General features: G+C 41.8%; 1 protein-coding gene across 10 annotated transcripts in view; it reads left to right on the top strand.

Annotated features, from left to right (window-relative positions):
* CELF4 (CUGBP Elav-like family member 4) overlaps window positions 1–20,138 on the top strand; it is a 712,910-nt gene that overhangs the window by 389,565 nt on the left and 303,207 nt on the right. For all 10 annotated transcript variants that reach the window (XR_010069051.1, XM_063319988.1, XM_063319989.1 and 7 more), the window contains exon 3: window positions 12,789–12,837. Coding sequence is in view for 9 of the 10 variants with exons in the window: in XM_063319988.1 (XP_063176058.1) it covers window positions 12,789–12,837 (49 nt within the window). In the remaining variant the exon portion in view is untranslated. The remainder of the gene's footprint in view (window positions 1–12,788; window positions 12,838–20,138) is intronic.

Below are 20,138 nucleotides of genomic sequence, written 5' to 3'. Positions count from 1 at the left end.
ACAAATAAGCACCTTTGGTAACTGCCTTTAGTGCTAGCTGTGGTTGACATCTTGTGCTGTTGGATGCTTTCAGGAATCAAACAGGCATGGTTTCAAGAGTTGGCACCAATTCATTGCCGTCATTTCCCACAGCTGTGTTAACCCAAGAAATTTTACCTTTTACTGTCAGGGTAGAAACACCCACAGTTCACCTGTGTCACCTCAGTTATGTGATCTGACAGCAAATGAGGATAGTCACGGGAGCTCCTCTAACTAGAGCTGGGTAGCTATGATCTTTCATGCAGAAACTGCAAGGATAAAAGGGTTGAGATGGGAAAAGTCGTTGTATACAGCGCACAAAAAATTATGGTTAGAATTATCTTGGTAACAAAGTAAATGACAAAGGTCTTCTTAGAGAGCAATATCCAACACTAAAAACAGACCTGTTGCTATCAAATGACTGTTACCATGAGGTATTATGTTTCCTTGCTAAGTAAACTAAATAAAGTGCCAAGTCCGTCATACAGAAGCAACAAGATGTTGACAATAAGAGCAGATCTTAAATGTAAGGATTTTATCTAAAGAGTGATGTATGTACATTTTTGGCCTATAAAGTTCAGTCAAAGTTTTTTTGTTTTCTTTAGTTTTCAGCAGTTTTTTGGGACAGCTTCATATATTTTTACTATGTTTTGAAAAGTAAAGAATGCAGAAGTAGAGCTGATGAATAGGAACAGGAACTGGATTTGAATTTGAAAAAGAAAGTGACAGATATCAGATCAGTATCTGCTTTAAGCAAAGTACAGCAAGGAAAGAAACAGCTTAAAACATCGGAAAGCTAATAATGCTTCCAATAATTAACATTGCCTACTGTAAAGATGCGTCAGTCATACATTATCTTGAGTAATCATGTATGATATGATAATATAAATAAGATAGCTTTTATTTTCACGTATTTGTTTTCTTTGATCTGTATTTTCAGCATTAAGAATTTTATTTTGTTCCAGAATTAAAATTCTTGTTAAAAAGTTGCTCGGGTCCAGGAGTTGAGGGTTTAAGGAAAGCGCTGTATGTCAGGAGACTGATGGTAAAGCCCCAAAAGCTAGAAACACAGTCAGTGCTTGTAAGCAGGACTACATCAGGGTTGCCTTTAAATACAGAGAGGATTGCATTATAACCTAACCCAAAGAATTAATGAGTAGTTTATTTAAAATAGCTGATCTAAAAAAAAAAAACAAACCCTGATTGTTCTCAGCGGTCATGGCTCCAGTTTCTCTCACTTCATATTTACACTATGTAGCACCCAATTCACACTGCAGGGAGAAAAAGTACAATCTGGCCCAAATTTTCATATATGCTCAGCACCCAGTGGACTAAAATCTTTTAATTATCTGTCTGTGTATTTGAGAACATTCTGCGTTTGAAATAGAAATTCCCTTAAGTCATGTGGTTTCTTGCTCAGTTTCCCCTCTCTGTGTTTTTTTGTTTTGTTTGTTTTGTTTTGTTTTTACTCTCAGCATCACATCTTGAGAATTTTTCTCTGCTGTCATTTCAGAAGAACATTGCTAGAAAGCAGCAAGCCTTGTTCTCTTCCACACTGGTTCAAACATGTCAATGCTGCTTAGGCTTGCTACCAATCCACACAGAAGAATCAGACCCCGGGAGTTCAGACATATCCTGTAAAAAGGTTAATGGCTAATACCGCCAGAAAGTTTATAGCTGAACTTCTAGTGGCTCTGATCAACGCTCCGTCTTCAATCAAATGCCACAGCACAAGAAGGGGAAGGAGGGAGGAAAACGTAGCCAGATGAGTTGCCTCAGCTCTATGAGGCCTCTCTGGTTTGCCTCTCCCAATTTTAGCCCAGTCAAACACTTTATGCAAGCAAGCGAGGGGGTCAAGCTCGCAAGCAAGTGAAAAGCAAAGGAGGAAGAGAGTAAGCAACTCAACAAGAGAGTAAGCAAGCAGCCATTGGCTGTGGTGCCAGAGGTGGCATGCTGCTTCTGGCCACTAACAGATGTGGACAGGTGAACCTTTACACCAAATCAATCATCATATTTATTCTAATTGTATCGTAATAGTCCCCCAGGAGCTCAGTTCAAATGAGCTTGACATTATTAAAATTTTAATGCCCAGTTTTCATAGCTGAATGAATATTTAAAGGGTATGTCCCAGGCTTAAGTTATGATGATGAGGAAATTAATGGAATGTCTTGTTTAATGCTTTGGTACATGTTGATGAAAAAAAAAAAAAAAAGAAAGAAAAAAGAAAAAAAGAAAAAAGTGGTTGTTCAGGGAAGAAAAGAAATAAAGGCAATGTTTAGACGTAATTAGAGGAGGAAAGCATCAGCGATGCGTTAGTATCAGGCATCAGTCTTGTCGGATAAATCTCAGCGGAGAGGAAATATTTATAATTCGGGAGGGGGGAAACCAGGGTGCAGTCAGGGACCAGAAGAGAAGCAGCTCTACGTGAATGACAGATCGGAAACAAATCCCTGGGAGTCTGTGACCACATCCCTACATGGTAGAGTGAGATTGCTAGCCTTTGCTGGCTGGAACAGACACAGCGAAATCACCTCTGTTACCCAACCAGGGTGTTTGTTTATTGTAAGTACCCAGATCAACTTTGAAGGATGGCATAATTAATCAGCGATACTCATCAGTCTGGTAATTATGTTATAGATAATTGTCAAAACATAGGACCAGATGATACCAGTTATACATAGGTGGGGGTGAGAGGTAGCTCCTTGTGCATTGGAGGGCCTGATTCTGTATGGGCTGAAACCAGCACAGGGAATTGCATTGACTCAGAGCATCTGGAATCTGGAAAGATTGTGGGGCTTTGTTTTGTTTTTTAAGCCTTCCATGCTTTTCCCAATTCAGGAAATGTTTGGGAAGATAATGATTTTTGTTTTCTCCTCTTTTTGAAGGCTGTGCTAATATTAGAAAGGTTCCTGCTTGTGCTCATTCATTTGCTGTTAGGAACAGAGAACTAACTTGGGTAGCTGGATGGGCTTAAAATACCCCCCTGATATGCATTCCGTAGCTGTGAAGGAGGACTGAAGCAAAAGGTAATGCTCTAAGTCCTTCCACAGAAGATTTTCTTTAAAGGGGCACTGTCAAGATTAAGATAATCTTATTCTTTCCCTGAGTCTTTGCTTGTTTGTTTTGTTGTGGGGTTTTTTTTTAAGTTATTTTTTATTATTTTCCTTTTGCCAGCTCCTTCAGGAACTGCAGCTCTGATCCAGTGCACAGCTAAGGGGTTTATCTTTAGGCAAGGTTTTCACGTATCTAATTTGAGGTGTGATTTCAAATCAGTTTAGACAAACCAGTGGAGAAGGTGGCATGGCTGCTGTGTTTTGTTTTGTTTTGTTGTTTTGTTTTTCTTCTTGAAATAGGACTTATTTCAGCTTATCTGAAAATAATTAGACTATATTTGTTTGTTAATAGAACTGAAAGCAGAGTACAGCCATACCACCTGTATCATGACAGGGATATGCCTTGAGAAGGAACGCTCCAGAAATGCCACAGTGACCTACTTGGAACAGGTTTAGGTCTGGCCCTCCTGGGGTGCCGGACTGAGGTCACAGACTGCTATCTGTTATCCTGCGGCAAGCTTACTCCACAGAGAAGGTCCCTTACCTTGGGAGAAAGGAAATTAGTGTGGGAGGAAGAGGGTGAACGTGTGTCAGCCTTGAAGGCAGGACCAATGTTGAAGGAAAATCACTTTCTGGCTCAGAGTAGAGTTAACCCAATACCAAGGAAAACCCTGCTTGCAACTTTAACCCTGGAATAGCCTCTTCGAGTTCCTGGGGAGGCTATGCTTTAATTCAGGCCCTGAGGCTACCTGCACATTTATATCAGTGAGAGAGCCTTTATTTCATGGTTCTGGCAGTGGGTGAAAGCAGCTAGTTAATTTACATTGCTTACTTAGTTGTTTGTTAAATGGCAGTGCTGTGGAAAGCATTTCTCCATGGGCAAAAGGGCTGGCTGTGGTTCTTATCTTTGTGGCCAGGCATACAAAGCCACAAGCACAGAAGGTCTAATCTTCTTGGATGGATGGTGGCCAAGCTCCTTTTGCACTCAAAGCACTGAAGTCAATGGGAGCTTGGCCTTGCCTAAAGTCTGCAGAGTAAAGCCAAGCAACCATTAGTGGCAAAGGCGGCATTTGGGTCTTGCTTCAGAAGAAGAGATAAAGCTTAGAGAGGAATGAGCACAGCAGGGAAGTGCCAACAGCCAGAGGTCATGGGCTCAGGATAAGGAAAAGATGACAACAGATGTTCATCTCTAAGTGAAGGGCAGGGGTTATGTCCATAATGCCTCTGTCCTGCCTGCCTGCACCACTCACGTCCATGCTGAAGAGGCCTCTGGCCACCGTGGAATGCTCCCAACACACTCAAAATCATGACATGCCCAATATGCAGAGAACACCCTACCTTTCCCCTTATCTGCACTTCCTCGCCAAGGCAGCTCCTGACCATACTCCAAACTGCGCCTCTGCCTGGGCGAGCACCAGCTGCAGGCAGTGCTGGGCCTCCCCAGAGCAGATCAACAGAGACAGCATCTGTGGGACAGCTCAAAGAGAAGGTCTAAGAGCAAGCTTTCAGCTAGGCAGCGCAGGCACCGATAAACCTACAACTGCAAACATCCGAGCTGAGTACGCGTTGCAAACCTGATCTAACACCCTCGGCACATATTCGCATCGCTCATTTAAGTTAAGTGTTGCCACCCAGATACGGATATTTGTTATCCATGCTGTGTAGTTTAAGACCATCTTGGTTGCGTCTGCGTGAACTACCTTCCTATGTGTGGTCTATGCTGTTGCTCTGCCTTGACAGAATTGGGGATCACACTACCTGGGCTAAAAGAGAATTTGGTTGCTTTCTACTAAATGCATGCAGAGTTGGCTAATAGAAAATGCCAGGGATAGAGAAGAATGATTTTAGATAAAAGATGGTCTGGGCATATTTTTAAATTGGATGTAAATTATCGTGAAATAAACTGAAGTGGGAAATTAGAAGAGAGGCAAGATTGTGGAAAAATGCATCCCTACTGATATTGGGGAAGAAGCAAGGAAAGGACAGCAAAAGACTTACTTAGTTTTATATTAGAACTTGACGTGTTTATGAACAGAATTTCACATTGTGATTGCTCATGGTAGCAGCAGGGAACTATATTTAATGAGCACGTTGTCCCTTCAAAACTTATACCTCTGCTGTCAGGATACACAGACAAATAGACCCCTTTATATAGCTTAGCATCGCCAGTGGGACAGTCCTGGGACTCTTTACATGCCTGAGTGTACTCACTGAATGTCCAGGGGCTTCTCACATATGCAAGGAGTCTTGGACTACAGACACATTTCCCAAGCTGAAGTCAGCATCCACCAGGCCCCCTTCTTTCCCAGGAAATGGTTAAGCACACAAGCCAGGCAAGATCCATGCATGCAAATAAATACCCATCTGGATGAAGAGGGCACCAGTACCTTAGGGCATATTGTGTGTGTGGTGGCACAGTCTAGAAGGTGAAAGTAGACTATCGAACACCATTTTCACTGTGTGACTGCCAAAAGATTTAAGGGGATTGTCTGCTGTCTCCTTCACATGCACATTTGCATATGAAACAGTACTTGATAAAAATAAATAAATAAATAAAAAAGAAGTGCTGTCTCTCTTGTTTTGGAAAATAAGACTTTCTGGTTCCAAGCTCCCGTGTTTTGTTCCTCTTACTGTCCTCAAACTTGCCTAGGTCTGGGTTTCCCTTTTACCCCTCCCCACTTCATTTAAAAGCAGAGGCACCAAGAGGTTGAGCACTATATGCTTAGTTCCCCAAGTACAAACAAAAGATTTTGTTGGTTTGGAAAGGTTTTATTTTGCTATTAACAAGATCAGCAGTTTCTTCAACTCAAGCCCAAACTGTTTAGTAGTAAGAAAGTTTTCAATTCAAACCACAGGCTTCTGCACATGAACCTGAACTGAACTTAAGCCCCCTCTAGGTTCATCTATATACACAAGACAAGTGGAAAGACGAATCGATAGTTAGACGGATGGATTATAATGTGTTTTATATGATATATAGAAAATACTCTCAGACTGCAGGGATGGCCAGTAGCAATCATTCTCAGGGGTAGGCACCAGAGCACTGACTGATTTGTAAAGGTCAGACCCTTCAAGATTTTTTTTTCATATCTCATACATTCCCATTTCAGGTCTTCTCATCTATTTGTGTACATGTCTATGACACACATCTTGTCAGGCAAGGAAGAAGGTGGTAGGGAGGAATTAAGAGTCCACTACCCAGATAAGGTTTGGGATAGAGTAATTTCAGATGCAATACATTACAAGTGAGTGCTTGCCACAAGGCAAGCCAATGTGATTTTTTTCACCAAACTTTCTAAAACATTTCCTCTCCCTACTCTTCCATTAATCCCACATTGCATCAATTTGCACTGCCCACACAAACGTAATGTGTATTCACATGGCAATTCATGTAACCACAGCATTAACCTTTATTCCCATGGTGGCAGGTTTTGCTCCATGCCTTACAGCTGCAATATGCAAAACCAGAAGGCTGCTTGTGTAGCTAACCTACGTTGAAGCAGCTATCCTGGTTTTTCAACATTCACAGAAATTTCCCTGAGCTGAGGGCCTCGGTCCTAACTTTGTTTTTTCTCTTCAGAGAGGGATTGCTTTGGATTCACTCTTATGGCTATCTAGTTTAGAACACTATAATTCAATTATGTCACTCAAAATCAGGTACAGAGTGATTTACTTGAACTTTGCAATTACACACACAATTCAATTGTAGGTGATTTTCTTGGCCTTTCCAACTTTGACACTAATATACTTTACATTTCCTTAGGGCCTTCAATCACGGCAGGTTTTGCTCAATGCCCCACTCCTACAAACACATTCCTGCCAGTATTTTACTCACATAAATAGCTGTGTTGACTTCAGAGGAATTACTGTTGCGTACATGGCAGACCCCCAAAAAGTTGGAAGGAGTGGTAAAATGAAATTCCTCATTGTGTTTTGGGGGGAGATTTTGAACAGAAAAAACATTCCCACTGAAGAAATAAGGAGTAACCATATTTTCTGGAAATTTCAGAGCGGTTATCAAACTATTCATACCTCTAATTAACATCTGAGCTATGTCATGAGATCACCAAGAACTACATGGTATCTTTAGGAAGGAAGCTGCTCTGGGACGGGATGTTTTTCCATGAGGCTAGCCAGCATCTACAGAGATGCAGTAGTGCCCAATAAGCATTTGCTAAGAGCTGCTAGCTCACATCAGCATCCTATCCTTTGTGATTAGGTCACAGCAGTGTTTCATCATTGATTTAAAGGGCTGATGCCTGAACAATACCAAACACAACAGAACATGACTGAGCAAGAAGAGTTTGTTATTTGCCGTTATATCTGTCCACATAATTCAGGCATAGAAATGACTGGACATTTATGTGTTTATTTGTTTAACACAGCACTTAGATACATTTTTTTTCATCAACCATCTTCATGGTACATTAGAGTATTTTTATCTTCATTGTACGGGAAGAAAAAATGAGAAAGAGACAAATGTAATGGTATGTCCAAATTGATGCAGAAGGCCAGTGTAGAACTGGAAACAGACCTTGTCAGAGTTTAACACCTCTGTCTTCTACACTGTACCAGACTGGCTCTTTGGGAACTTCAGGAAACATGGACAATAGAATACTTCTTCTCACAGTTTTTGATACAGAGTCTTAATCAACGCCTCCAATCTTTTCTCAGGGAGTACTCAAGTTTCTTAAGCCCTCTAAGGAGGGATGGAAGGACTATTATTACAAGTGATCACTGTGGTCATCTTCCTTGGTCTTATAGATCATGCAAAATCTAGAATCACTTTTTATTTCCTGATGTGCATTCTTCCTTAAGCACAGTTGGCAGATTATCTCCAACGCAGCTGTCTTCCGCCTTGAACACAATCTTCCTAACCATGTGTCATTTCAGTGATTGTAGGTAGTCTCGTCCACTTCTCACTTTTCCTTCCTGTTTCAGATCACTTTTGAAGCTATTCAGGTGTCTTCATCCTTTTTTATTTTTTCCCCTTTCTTCTTCTTTTCGTCTCTGCATTGTCCATTCTTAAGCCTGGTAAAGCCTTAGTCCTGGCTAGAAACACCGGGTATACTAATGACTAATGAAAAAGTGAGTGAGACAGAAAAGGAAAGGATAGTAGGAACAGTGAGAGGAAGAAAGATTGAGACAGTGAGAAATCAGCTGTCTCTGCTTCCTACTCTTCTTTCCCAGGTTATCCTTCTCCCTACTCTAAATTAATATCAAAGCCAGAGGGAGCAGTAAAAGGTTGGTGGGGGAGAACACGACAACCTTAGGAAAAAAAAAATCATGATGCAGAAAAGCGTCTGTCCCCTGTCTAATTCCTGCAGTGGCCTGTAGCTGATGGTGCCGAGAAAAATACAGCAGCAAGCTCTGACATTTCATTTCTGCAGAGAATTGAAAAAGGGCTTGCTGTAATTCATCGCTTCTTGTAACTCAAACCCTTTTTGACAGGAGTACCTGCGCTGTCTTTTAACAGTGGCACCACGGTGGCTGTAATTGGACATGAAAAATGATGTTGCGTTTCTACTTGCAGGGAGGATTGGGTTGGGGGTAGGTGGGCCAAGTGGCAAGTTGGCATGAAGGGATGACATCTGGCATTATTTGAATAGGTTGGTTTCAGGCAAAGAGAAGGAAAAGCCAAAATGAAGGGTATGAAGTGTAACAAGTACGATCATCTTGTCCAAGGTGTGCAAAGGTGATAGTAAAGGTGGTTTTCAGCAGAGATGAATGTGCAAAGGATCAAAGTAAAATGAGAAGTGTGATGCAACTGAAGATCTAGCTCCTGCATCAACCCAAGCGTTTATGTCATTTGTGGAAGAAGGATGTGCAACCTCTCTTCCTGAAAAGGGGCCGATTCACAGCTGTAGGGGCACCCAGTGCCCGTAGTTCCCAAAATAGATGGGGAATCAGAGACAGGCTTTGCCCGAGGCCACACTGGGAACACAGTTGTGAATAAAACTCTGGTTTGCCATCTGCTTGCCACCCCCTTGAAAATGGGTCTGTCATATGTAACCAGAAACCCAAATTAAATTTTTTGACTGTCACATAAATCCCTTTGGGTCTCAGTGGCACCCAGCACACCTCTGTTATGGCATTGCTGTTGAGTGAGGCACTTCAAAGTAAATTTGTGTCCAAATTGGAAACCAAACCATGAATGACAATAAACATGTTGTCCTGTTTTATAATGGTTTTATGACTATTAGGCATTCTGGTTCCATAATGTCAGGAATCTTCACAGTTTATATAGAGAATAAAAATTTTCAGTAAGGTCCTACAGGATAGGACAGAGGCTAATGAGGAGATAAAATCTTCCTGGCTTAATTAATGGTAAAACAGTATACTTTTTCACTTTGGCAGCCCAAAAGGGATAAATTAGAATGAGGAATCATGATCTTATTTCAAAGGAGAGCACAAAGAACATCCATGAGCGGAGGAAAGAAGGACCATTGCAATGGACGAAGCGTAACACATCCTAGAGGAGAGCCTAACAGAGTTCATCCAGTCCCTCTGTCAATTCAAATGCTGGATCAGCCTACCTAGGTCTTTTCTTGTGTTGCAAAATCTCTTTTGAAGACCTCTAGTCATAGGGATCAATAAAACCTCACAGCCACATCTGTAGTTCCTATGATCCCCAGTGGATACCCTTGGTATTAATGAGATTTGCTGACTGGCAAAATCTTCTTTCTCTTATCAGACTCTAAGGGTCCAGCAAGACAGGAGAGATATTAAAGATGTCCATACCAATATTCCCCTAGCCACTATTCAGAAGTCTGCAGTGTCTTCACTGCAGTGAAGAAGAACCAACTTTGGTTTCTTAGCAATAAACCCATGGCAATTCCCAGCTGAAGAGTAAGCGAAGAGCTGGAATCCCTGAATTGCCTTGTCCTTAAGAAAGCATTTTCCCAGACTGGGGAAGGTACGTTTTTCTGCCATTTTATTTCCCCACTTAGCCCTTTTCTGCTCCCCATGCTAGCTCCTTGCTCCCAGAGTGTCTGTATGAAGGAAAAAAAAAGAGTTCCATAGAAGGAGAGAGGAAACTTAATTATTTTCCTCTCAGTGTTTCTCCCTATAATTGGTGTCTTTCATGTCAAGATGATCTCAATTTGTATTATGGGCTTCATGCAGGCAGCACTTTCTCTTTGGTCTATAAAGAAATTGTCAAGTGTATAAATCATAGTGTACATTAAATTACACTAGCTTTTTACTTATTAATTTCCTCAGTTTTTCCTCCCTCTGTTGTATGCTCCTTCCCTCACTATTTTTTTCTTTCTTGAGGATTGTTTTCTTTTTCTCATGCCTCAATATATATATATTAAAAAAAAAAAAAGAAACGAACAGAAAACAAACAATTATTAGTCTCCTCTCATTTTTTGTTAAGAGGTCTAATGATCTCCTCTGCCTTTTGCAAACTGACCACGTCCAACTCAAAGACAAGTAGGAAGAGTTTTGTCTAGTTTTTTCTAAAAGCTACATCCAAAGCTTACTTGAGTTCAGTGGGATTATCATGGCCCATAGCAGGCTTCAGATGAGCACCTATGCTGGCTGGCGTTCTGCATTGCAAGGCTTTGTCTGTTCTGGACTGCAGGCATTGCCTCTTGGGGCACGCTTCCTGCAAATTCCTGGCTACTGTGACTATTTCTCTTACTGACTGCTTGGGATGCAGGTTCTGGCTGTCTTGAAGTGAGCAGCAGGGACCTCTGACCATTGGATTTAGATTAGCCATTGTGTCCACATTAGGAACTGATAATATACAGCATGAGTGCAACTGTCCAAAGTTAACAGCTCTCAAGTCAGGCTTTGGTGCAGAGATGGTGTCAACACCAACCTGCTATAAACACAAACCAATCGCAGTGGTCGAGCAGCTGGGGGAAGTTAAAGCACAGTAACTGAGAAGTTTGTCTTCATTATCCTGTGCATGAGAACCAAGATGGGGTTCATCTCACCTAGCTCTAACTGCATGGACTGCCTTTATGATCAGTGCAGACGAACAAGCAAGCGCAGAAGACCATTCACCCTTTCCTCTCAGACACCAATCTTAAAATTACACTTTTTAAACATTTGCTAGTATCTTGTGACACCTGTGTGAGTGACAGGTCTTTACAGTTGCAGAAGCAGGGTCTGATACGAAGTTTATCCAGTACCAGGTTCTTTGTTGGTTTTAGCACTTCACCTGTCTGGAGTATGTTGGATGATACAGGCATACTGGAGAGCAGAAATTGCTCAGTAGCGTCTGGAGCCATAGATCCTTCTCTTCCTGAGTGCGAGTCTAACTGCAGTCGGTTTATGGCTAAGTACATTTTCCTCTTGAGACAACAATGCAGCAGGATCCGCTAGGCTCTCCATCATCTTAACCTACTTGTCAGCCAGCTTGATAACTTTTTATTACTAAATATGTGTGCAGAGCAATTAGAATAAATCTAAATGATTATGAACTACTTTTCAAAAAAAAAAAAAAAAAAAAGGAAATTAGGAAAAAAAGAAAACTAATAGCCTTGCTGCCCAACCGTGAATAGTCACAAATAAGGGAGGGGCAGTATCACATGAGGCACCCTGTGACACTCATCAGCCAATTTGTCGTCTGACTTTACTGGGAAGAAATACGTTGCAAGATTCCCTTTGCCTTCTGACTTCCTGCTCCTTGTGATGCCTGTTTGAACTTGCGCTTTCTTTGGTTGCCAAATCTAAAGGATAATTTCATTCCACTCGGGGGTGGTCACACAGAGAAAAATATTTTGAATCGTCCATCTGTATAGTGTACGGATTGCTTTAAATAACATGTAAAAAGAAGCAAGGAAGGGCTTTCAGATTAAGATCTCAGGTGGTTTTGATCTAATCTGCATCTCCAGCTATTAACAGGAGGGGTATATCCTCACCCCTGTTCATCAGACCCCCACATCATGTTAGGCACTACCAGTGAAGATGATCGCGGACATCTGTTGCCCTCTATCCTGGGATTTAACAGCTCTGGGAATCATGATGGTCCCCAATGCTTTTGTTGAGAGGGAGGGAGACAAATTGTAGAACAGAAATCCTATTCGCAGCATGATGGCAAGGGTTTTATGCTTGCTTATGTTCTGATGTGAGAAAGGAAAAAGGTGCCTGAAAAAGCAATAGAGTGAGATGGTTTGATTCGTATTCTACCCTCTCCCACCCATAAAAAACATATCTCAATAGCCAACGCTCCTCTAACATGTGGACAAAACAGATCCAAATCCCATTCCCCAAGTATGGAATGGAGTCTGCAGTGTTACAGGTGCCTATTCTACTGAGCTAGCAGTGGAGGTGGAATTCACTTTTCAATTTTCTTTTCATCATGCCAATTTCAAGAAATTTTTGCAATTAAAGTTTCACTGATCCTGATGTTCTGACAAAGCATTTCTGCTCTGACATGGTAGTGTTTCCAGAGGAAACTATTAGAAATTTAAAAAGTTATGTTTAATATTTCATGACCTGTGTGAAATGAGTCAGATCCCTCTCCCAGTGTGATTCAACAGAGCCTCTGTCAGGTAAATGGGGTGACACTGATTTATCGTGGACCAAGAAACAGCCCATACTCTCTTGTTACTTATTTGCCTACTAAGTGCTTTTTCCCCTCTCATGGAGTAAATTCTGGTCTTAACTATGATGCATGGTAAAAAAAACCAAACAAAGCAAGCCTCTGTCTATGAATGTTTGATTCCACCATTAATTGTGTTCTCTCTTTGCTCTTTCTTACAGATGAACAGACCAATCCAGGTGAAACCAGCGGACAGCGAAAGCCGAGGAGGTAGTTGACTGCATTGCTTTCAGCCACAGTGCTAAGTATAATTGTTGTCTCTGGCTTCTCTCAGGCAATGTGCTGATCAATTAGTAACGTAATCACTGCCAAAGAAATTCCCTCTGCAGCAAAGATTCTCTTTATTAAATCTCCTTTACTTCGTCTCGCTTTCCTCATATTCAATTATTATTTGATTTTAAAAGGCAGGCAGGTGCCAGCGATTGCCTGGGAAACAAATAACTGCCTCGTTAAGAAGTGAAGCATCAGGCGCTGACTTAACAAAGTTTAACAGCGGTGATGGCAATGTAGGTTTTTCAGACCTATGTTGGGCTGAGCTGCAGAGGTGTTTAATTTGGTTAGGATAAAGCGGATATTTTATGGTTTCTCTGACTATGTTGTTTCTGCTTGGACTGAAGCAACACTGCTTTTGGAAAAAGAAAATTCTGAGGTAGCAGAGTTTTCTGCACCTTTATCAGCTTATCTGGATAAACCTGTTGTGGAAGCTGAAGACTCCTCTCAGTCTCAGGGAGTTATTCGGGATTTGCACAGGTGTAGCTGAAATGAGAAGCTGGTCTTTTGCTTTTCCATCCTGCACAGTGGATTTGGAAGGCTCGGCTAAGTGACCGTTCAATAGATCACCAGTGATAAGATGTTTCCTTTAAAAGGTTTTCTACCAGAACTGATGTGGTGATACTTCACCCTACTCTTCTAATAGGGGCCTGTTTGTCAGATCAAACACAAAGCTCACTGAGAAAGTGTGAGATGGTCCATTATGCTGGATAAATTACCATTTTGCTTTTTTTTGTCATGTATCTGTACATTTTTATATATATATATATATATATACTCGCATATATAGAATGACATGGTGCTTCCTTCCTCTCTATCTATCTATCTCCTTGTGGAAAAAAAGGAGAGGCTTTTGCCCATATATGCATTAAAAACACTAGTGGTTATGTATCATATATACGTGGGAGTAAATTTTGTCATTTAGTAATGATGTGACTCTTAGATGTGTGCAAACTCTTTAATTTCCACCACAGACGTAAACGCTTCCTCATTTATGGGACGACTATCTTTGTGCTGGCATTAGTGGAATTCCCCACCAACAACTACTTGAAAGGAATAAAATGCCTTGCAGACGAAAGGCACTGGAATTGTGTTCTTTTTTCAGTTGAAAGCTTTGGATTCCAGAGGCTTTGACTGCATCAGTGTGAGGCTGAAACTCTCCAGTGACTCAAGTCATTGGAAGACTTTGTACGTAGCTTGTAGTTAAAGGGCTGGTGTTACGGAGTGGTGAAACCGGCAGGTTGACGGAGGCTCTGTTAAGGAAGGGCTGCGGTGCGGTGTAATTGCAGAGCAGGAGAAGAGCTGAATGCTGGAAAAGCGCCAGAAAGCTCAGGGATAAATATTGCACTTTCAGAGTCCCTGTAAAGTAAATTCAGGGGAATTGGGCCAACACTGGGCAGAAAGTATTTGATGGGCTCTGCAATGCCACGTTCTGCTATCCAGAGCCATGGCATGTTTCTAACCTGCAACAAAGGCATGTCACATCATACAGTATCGTCCGGTGTTTTTTAACAGAAGCAGGTCAATTTACCCCCTTTCCCATCCTGTCTGACGATCTGGCTCCGTGTCTGAGTAGGATTGGGTAAGCCATGGGCAGTTGTCAATGCCGATCTCCTAGGGGAAAAGGGAAAGGCTCAGCTGCCTGGGCAAATGAGGGGACATTATGCACATTCCAGTGGAGCTCGTGCCGACAGCGAGAGTGAAGGGAGGGCCTTTTGTCTATTTAATTAGACATAGCAAAAAATAATAATTAGGCTGGCCAATTTGCTTAGTGCGCCTACAGGGTATGTAGCTCCCAATCATTTTTTTTTTCTTTTTTTTAATGCAAATCACTAATAGAGAACACATGTCTGGCTTTCTGGGAAGGGTTTTCAAACTCTTGCTAAGAGCAGCTGCTTTCAGGAGGGGTGGTTTGAACTGCAAAGGGCTCTGGTGGCGGTTTGATTCCACATTATTCGTCACACTAGTGGTTCCCTCCCCATTGTATTTTAGCTAATTATCTCCCCAACACACACAAACCTCATTTTTCTCACCCGCCCCGCTTCCATATCACTCCTATCGGCGGTGATCATAATGCAGGGGCCAAGCGGGTGCACTCATCATTGGAGTGAAAGACACGTTGTCCTAATTCCCCACTGACAGGCTGCTTCTGGGCTGGTGATGTTTCAGGACGGCATGACTCAAGGGCAACTATGGGAGAAAAGAACAATTGGCACCCAAGGGAGGCATTGTATGAAAACTTACGTTCTTCGTGAGCCCACCGGTTAAAGCAGGCATGGCAAACAGAATGCTAAAAAGGAGGCCGTGTGTCTTAGGAGCACATCAAAAGACTTCATTAGGGCTGCAAGATAAAGGTCAACTTCAACAACAAAGAAACTTAAGTTGTAGCTTATTATACCCCATCCGTGTACTTGGATGGGACGTGAGGGAAGATGAGGGCTTGGAAGATGAAGCAGCAATTCTGCACAGCACAAGTCTTAGGTCTGCCCAAAGCCCATGCTCTGAATACACCTCTATCTTCTGGCTTATGGGTAGTTTTGATGCCAGGACAAGGTATAAAGGAAAGAATGCAGTGCTGTTTGAAACTGTAGCTTGCAAGGAGGCTTTTACTGGGAAAGGTGAGCAGTATTCTTGAGGAAGTGAGATTGTGTTTTATTTAGGGACGAATACCCGCATTTTGCTAAAACAGGAATCTTTGACTTTTCCCGTAAGTTATCCCACAACCCAAAGCTGATGGGAGCCTAAAATTTACTCTAACCCCCAAACAGATTCTGCTCAGCATTTTTTCCTGTTGTTTTCGAGTCAGGATTTTGTTGGTCTTTAACGCTTCCTGGGTCTTGATTCTCAGTTGAACTGAAAGTGGGTGTGTTAGCATTTAGTGTGCGTGAGCAAGAATTTAGACTATGAGACCATCTAGGTTTCGGGAAGAGTCCAAAATATTGCTTAGTAGAAATTACGCTTAACCCAACAAAATGGAAATGCTGAGTGCCCCTTATTAGTTTGGCTGGTTTTATTATTTTGTTTGTTAATCCCCATATTGGACTAGGAGCAAGACAAAGAGTGCAATCCTTTTCAATAAAAACTGGCATTATTTACATTTGCCTAATCTCACAGGAACTAGAAATGAATGTATTCTCAGCACATTTCTCTAGGGAAACAGTCTAAATTAATGGGAAAATTTTGCATTTTGTGTTTCTGCCTGTTTGTTCATGTGTGTATAGTCAAGCTACAAAACATTATATAGGGGTATTCCTTCTACAAAATGCTTCATGAAGCTTCAAATACTTGATAGTAAGGTCAGAGTCCTTTGACATTTTATAGAGACTTTAGCAGTGATGGAATTGATAGAATGTGATAAAAAGGCAACAATTCTGTATTTCCTTCTGAAAAATCAGAGTGCAACTCTAGCTCTATTAAGGGTATCTTAAAAACGCTCATTGACCTTTGTGTTGTCCAAATTTAGCTTGACTACACAGAAACTACTTCACCATAGATTAGGTAGTCCAATACAATTTCAGGGATGCAGCTATAACTCCATATTAAATTCTGAACATGACAAATACTAATTAAACTGATAGAATTTTCTATTATTTTCATCTTGTAGCTGATGATTTTTCTTGGTTCCTTGTCTCATATTCACATCAAAAAATAGTCTGTAGATATCAGTGACTTGAAGTTTTGCAAACTTAGGGAAAGATTTCAAGTCTATTTTGTGGTTTGGGGCAAAAGTTTGGAGACATTTCTTATTTTATCCACAATATCTCTAGCTCTCACTAGGCAACTCTCACTGCAGCTGGCAGGGTTAACCTATGATAAACACAGCCCCGAGGTCCCACTAGATTGTACAGGGAGTAACATTTTTTAAAAGGAAATTACTCTTCTGCTACTCCAGTTGCACTCCGTTAGTGATGCTTAGATGCTCCATTGCTCCCACATTCCTCTCAAAGGACAGAGGAAGGTCCGTAAAGGAAGGCATGAAAAGATGTACGCAGTGTGCTACCCAGGCCCAGTGTTGTCTCTACCAAGAAACAGTTCATGGTGATTCTGGGGTCCTCCTGCATTTTATGGAAGGGATACAGAATGTTCCTGTACTAAAGCAAATAAAAAGGCGAAGTCCAAAGTGGTTTAGGGTTGAAAGGGTGCAATGTCCTGCAGAGAGGGTGTTGAGAGATTTACAGGAGAGTCTGCAGTTTATCACATTGCAGTGTTTTGTGCATGCAAGACTTCACAAATCTACTAAAGATTCTCTCTGTGTTTGTGCTTTCAAGCAAATTTTTTTGTGCATGTTTGGGGAAGGCATGTGCAGTGTGTCCTTTTTTGTTCGCTGTTTAAGGGACGTGACAGCAGCAGCTGGAAGGTTTGGACTTAATATTTCAACTGACTTGCATTGTTCCTCTACCCGTTACTCAATGTGCAGGCTCTGAAATTATCTGCTTGGTTATGGCTTATTCCAGCTTCAGAGCAAAATGTCCAAGCGCTCATGTACAGTAAATAGCAAAACAGTGGTGCCTTGCTCGTACACTGTGATCTGTTCCATTTTTTTCCCTTCCATCAGCTCAGCAACGATGATAGGGGCAGAACGGCCTCTCCACAGCTTCTAAGCCCTATTTTCCTTTGGGACAAAAGTCTGGATCTATTTCTTGTTTCATCCAGGCCATTTCTCACTAGCTCTCTGATGCAGCTGGCAGGGTTTATCTGTGACAAGCACAGCCCCAGGTCCCACAAACTATTTGGCATTTAGCTGTTTTCACTTTAACTGATCAGAATTCTGTGGTTTCTGCTGGTGGACAAAACCTCTCAGGAAGCTTCCCATCCAGGTACTAGCCAGATCCTGGCCTTTAGGTGCCGAAGTCAAGCAAAATTTGTTTGCCTTGAGCTTAATTTGGCTTCATGCTGATATAACAATGCTATAGAGAATTATTTCCTTCTTTCTTGGAAGTGCTTTGAGAAGAGAAGGTTTGGTTGCTTACCAGAAAGGTCTGAGGAAAAGAGTTAAGGGTAAACAGGGAGACAGCAATCTTGGCAGAGCTCAGCATATCCTCTCCTGCACTGCTGGAGGTTAGGCTATGCATGCATGCAAGTCCTGAAGTCTGGGACACATCAGAGTTGTAGCTTCATAATTCTCATCTCTTCCATATTACTGAGCCACATGTGTTGCCTGGCACATCAAGCTCCGTGGAACCCACTTTACCAGCAGTTCCCTATCTTGTACCTTTGATGAGCTTCTTTAAAAGCCTTACCACCCCAGAAGGTGGAGAGCAGGCTGAGGGAATGTCTTGTTTCCAAGTGGCAGTCCATACAACCTACCTTTATGTGACCAGCTTTTTCTTCACCTGCTCATCTTTATTTCTTTTATGGTCCCCATACACATTCACAGGAGCAGGGAGATAGCACTGGCAAACACCCCAGGGAGACAGATAATGTTCCTCCTTCTCACAGCTGGGGGAAAAAATACAAGGTTACTTGTACATGAACTCATCCCCATTAACTCTTTCAACATCGCCATGAGCCCAGTATGACTCACCCTTTTATAGCCTGGGTAGAGCAAGGCACAAACAGGGACTTGCAAAGCGCCAGCCTTTGCTGCGATCATTGCACTTGAAAGGCTAAGACTACTAGTTGGACAGTAACAGCTCCTGTCTTCACGTTTTATGAGGTCTGGACTCAAGAACTGTGGACAAATCATTTGTCCACCCAGGGCCTCATATTCACCTTTCTTTCCCTTGGGGCCCAAAACAGTTTAAACAGCATCTCTTTTCCTCTTTATCTTCCCTTACAGTTTAAAAGGAGATTTCCAACTCCATGCCAAATCCTTCTCCTAAGTCTCATAGATCTCTTCCTGACATTTGCCCCAAACATGATTAATCGTCTGTTTTTGACTTTTCTTGCAGGAGAGATTTTAAAAAAATAATAAAAAAAAAATCCAAAATAAACCAAAAAATGCTCTCACACCTGAATCTAAAGACCTTTTCTCTATTTATTACGTATCCAATATTGAACAGCATACTCGTCCTGAGTTGCAGTATCTTTGTGTGAAGGGTAAAGAGAAGGAATGACTGTTTAAAAATGATCCAATATTCTGCCAAAAAATCCTCTGAGATGAGCTCATGAGTCAAAGGAAGAAAGAAAAAGCAAGGACCTAACCAAAAGATCTTGATATTAAACTGAGAGGCAGCTTTCATTCCTCAGAGGCTGGGGAAGCATCAGGACCAACGGAAAACCTTGGTGTCATTGACAGGGCAGGCTCCTGAGGAATGGCTATCAGACATTCTGTAGTATTGGGAGCGAGAGTTATCAATACATTGAAGTGTGTTCACCTCTCTCTCTATGTAGTCAAGGGCTGAGGAAGGAGCTTGGCCTCGAACCACGCAGGTCACCTTAGATATCCCACAGTCTTGAGCATCACTCTGGCCCCTTCTGGCCTGTATGTCCTGGTTTTCTCCTCATGTGAAAAAGGATGCATCAAGGCCAGGACAGAATCAAGAAACTCATCCAGATTTGGACATTCCTCCTTTCTCTCAATTCAGGTGAATCCACAGTCTTTGTAAGGCAGAACCAAGGTTTAGACATCATTGCGTGTAATGGATCCTTCTACAGCAATGCTCAAAACCACTGGGATCAAAGGGAACCTGCCCATTGGATTTTATTCCAGGTCTGAATGTTTCTAAAAATCTGTAGTGTTTTTCCTTTAGCCCTAAGATAAACTTGATCTAGAAAGAGCATTTTAGTGCTCATGGAAATCTTCACTTTCTATCCATGGCTTGTTGTGGGACTGATGACAGTCAATGGGAAACGAAAATATCCTGGTTTATTGTGGAAATTTAGAATTGCATGACCCTACTGACAGCTGACACACTGGTGTCCTCACAGGGCTGTATTTTTAAAGCAGGAAGAATGTACCAGCATGCAAATGGATCAGTTAATTCAAAGTGGCCGAGGATGACACCATTTATGCACTCCACTGTCTGGTAAAACTTAATTCTGGGGGAGAAAAAAGGCTCCGGCAGATCCTCGTGCATAGTTTTTTATATTTGATGACTCTGCTGAAGGCTGATGCGCTCCATTCCACACTCACCTGCTGAAAGCATATAAGGGACATCAAACTTTTGTTCATGTCTGCCCTTTCCCTTGTGATTGAAATCGATGGGAGTGTGCCCATCAATAGGAACTGGAAAAGATCCACAGGACATTTTGTTCTGGCACATGTCCTAAGGACAACCTTTTAAAATCAAGTATTAAGG

This window comes from Chroicocephalus ridibundus, chromosome Z, assembly GCF_963924245.1.
Source record: "Chroicocephalus ridibundus chromosome Z, bChrRid1.1, whole genome shotgun sequence".
Classification (NCBI taxonomy): domain Eukaryota; kingdom Metazoa; phylum Chordata; class Aves; order Charadriiformes; family Laridae; genus Chroicocephalus; species Chroicocephalus ridibundus.
Note: the sequence above shows the minus strand (reverse complement) of the source record. Positions and strands in the feature narration are given on the sequence as shown.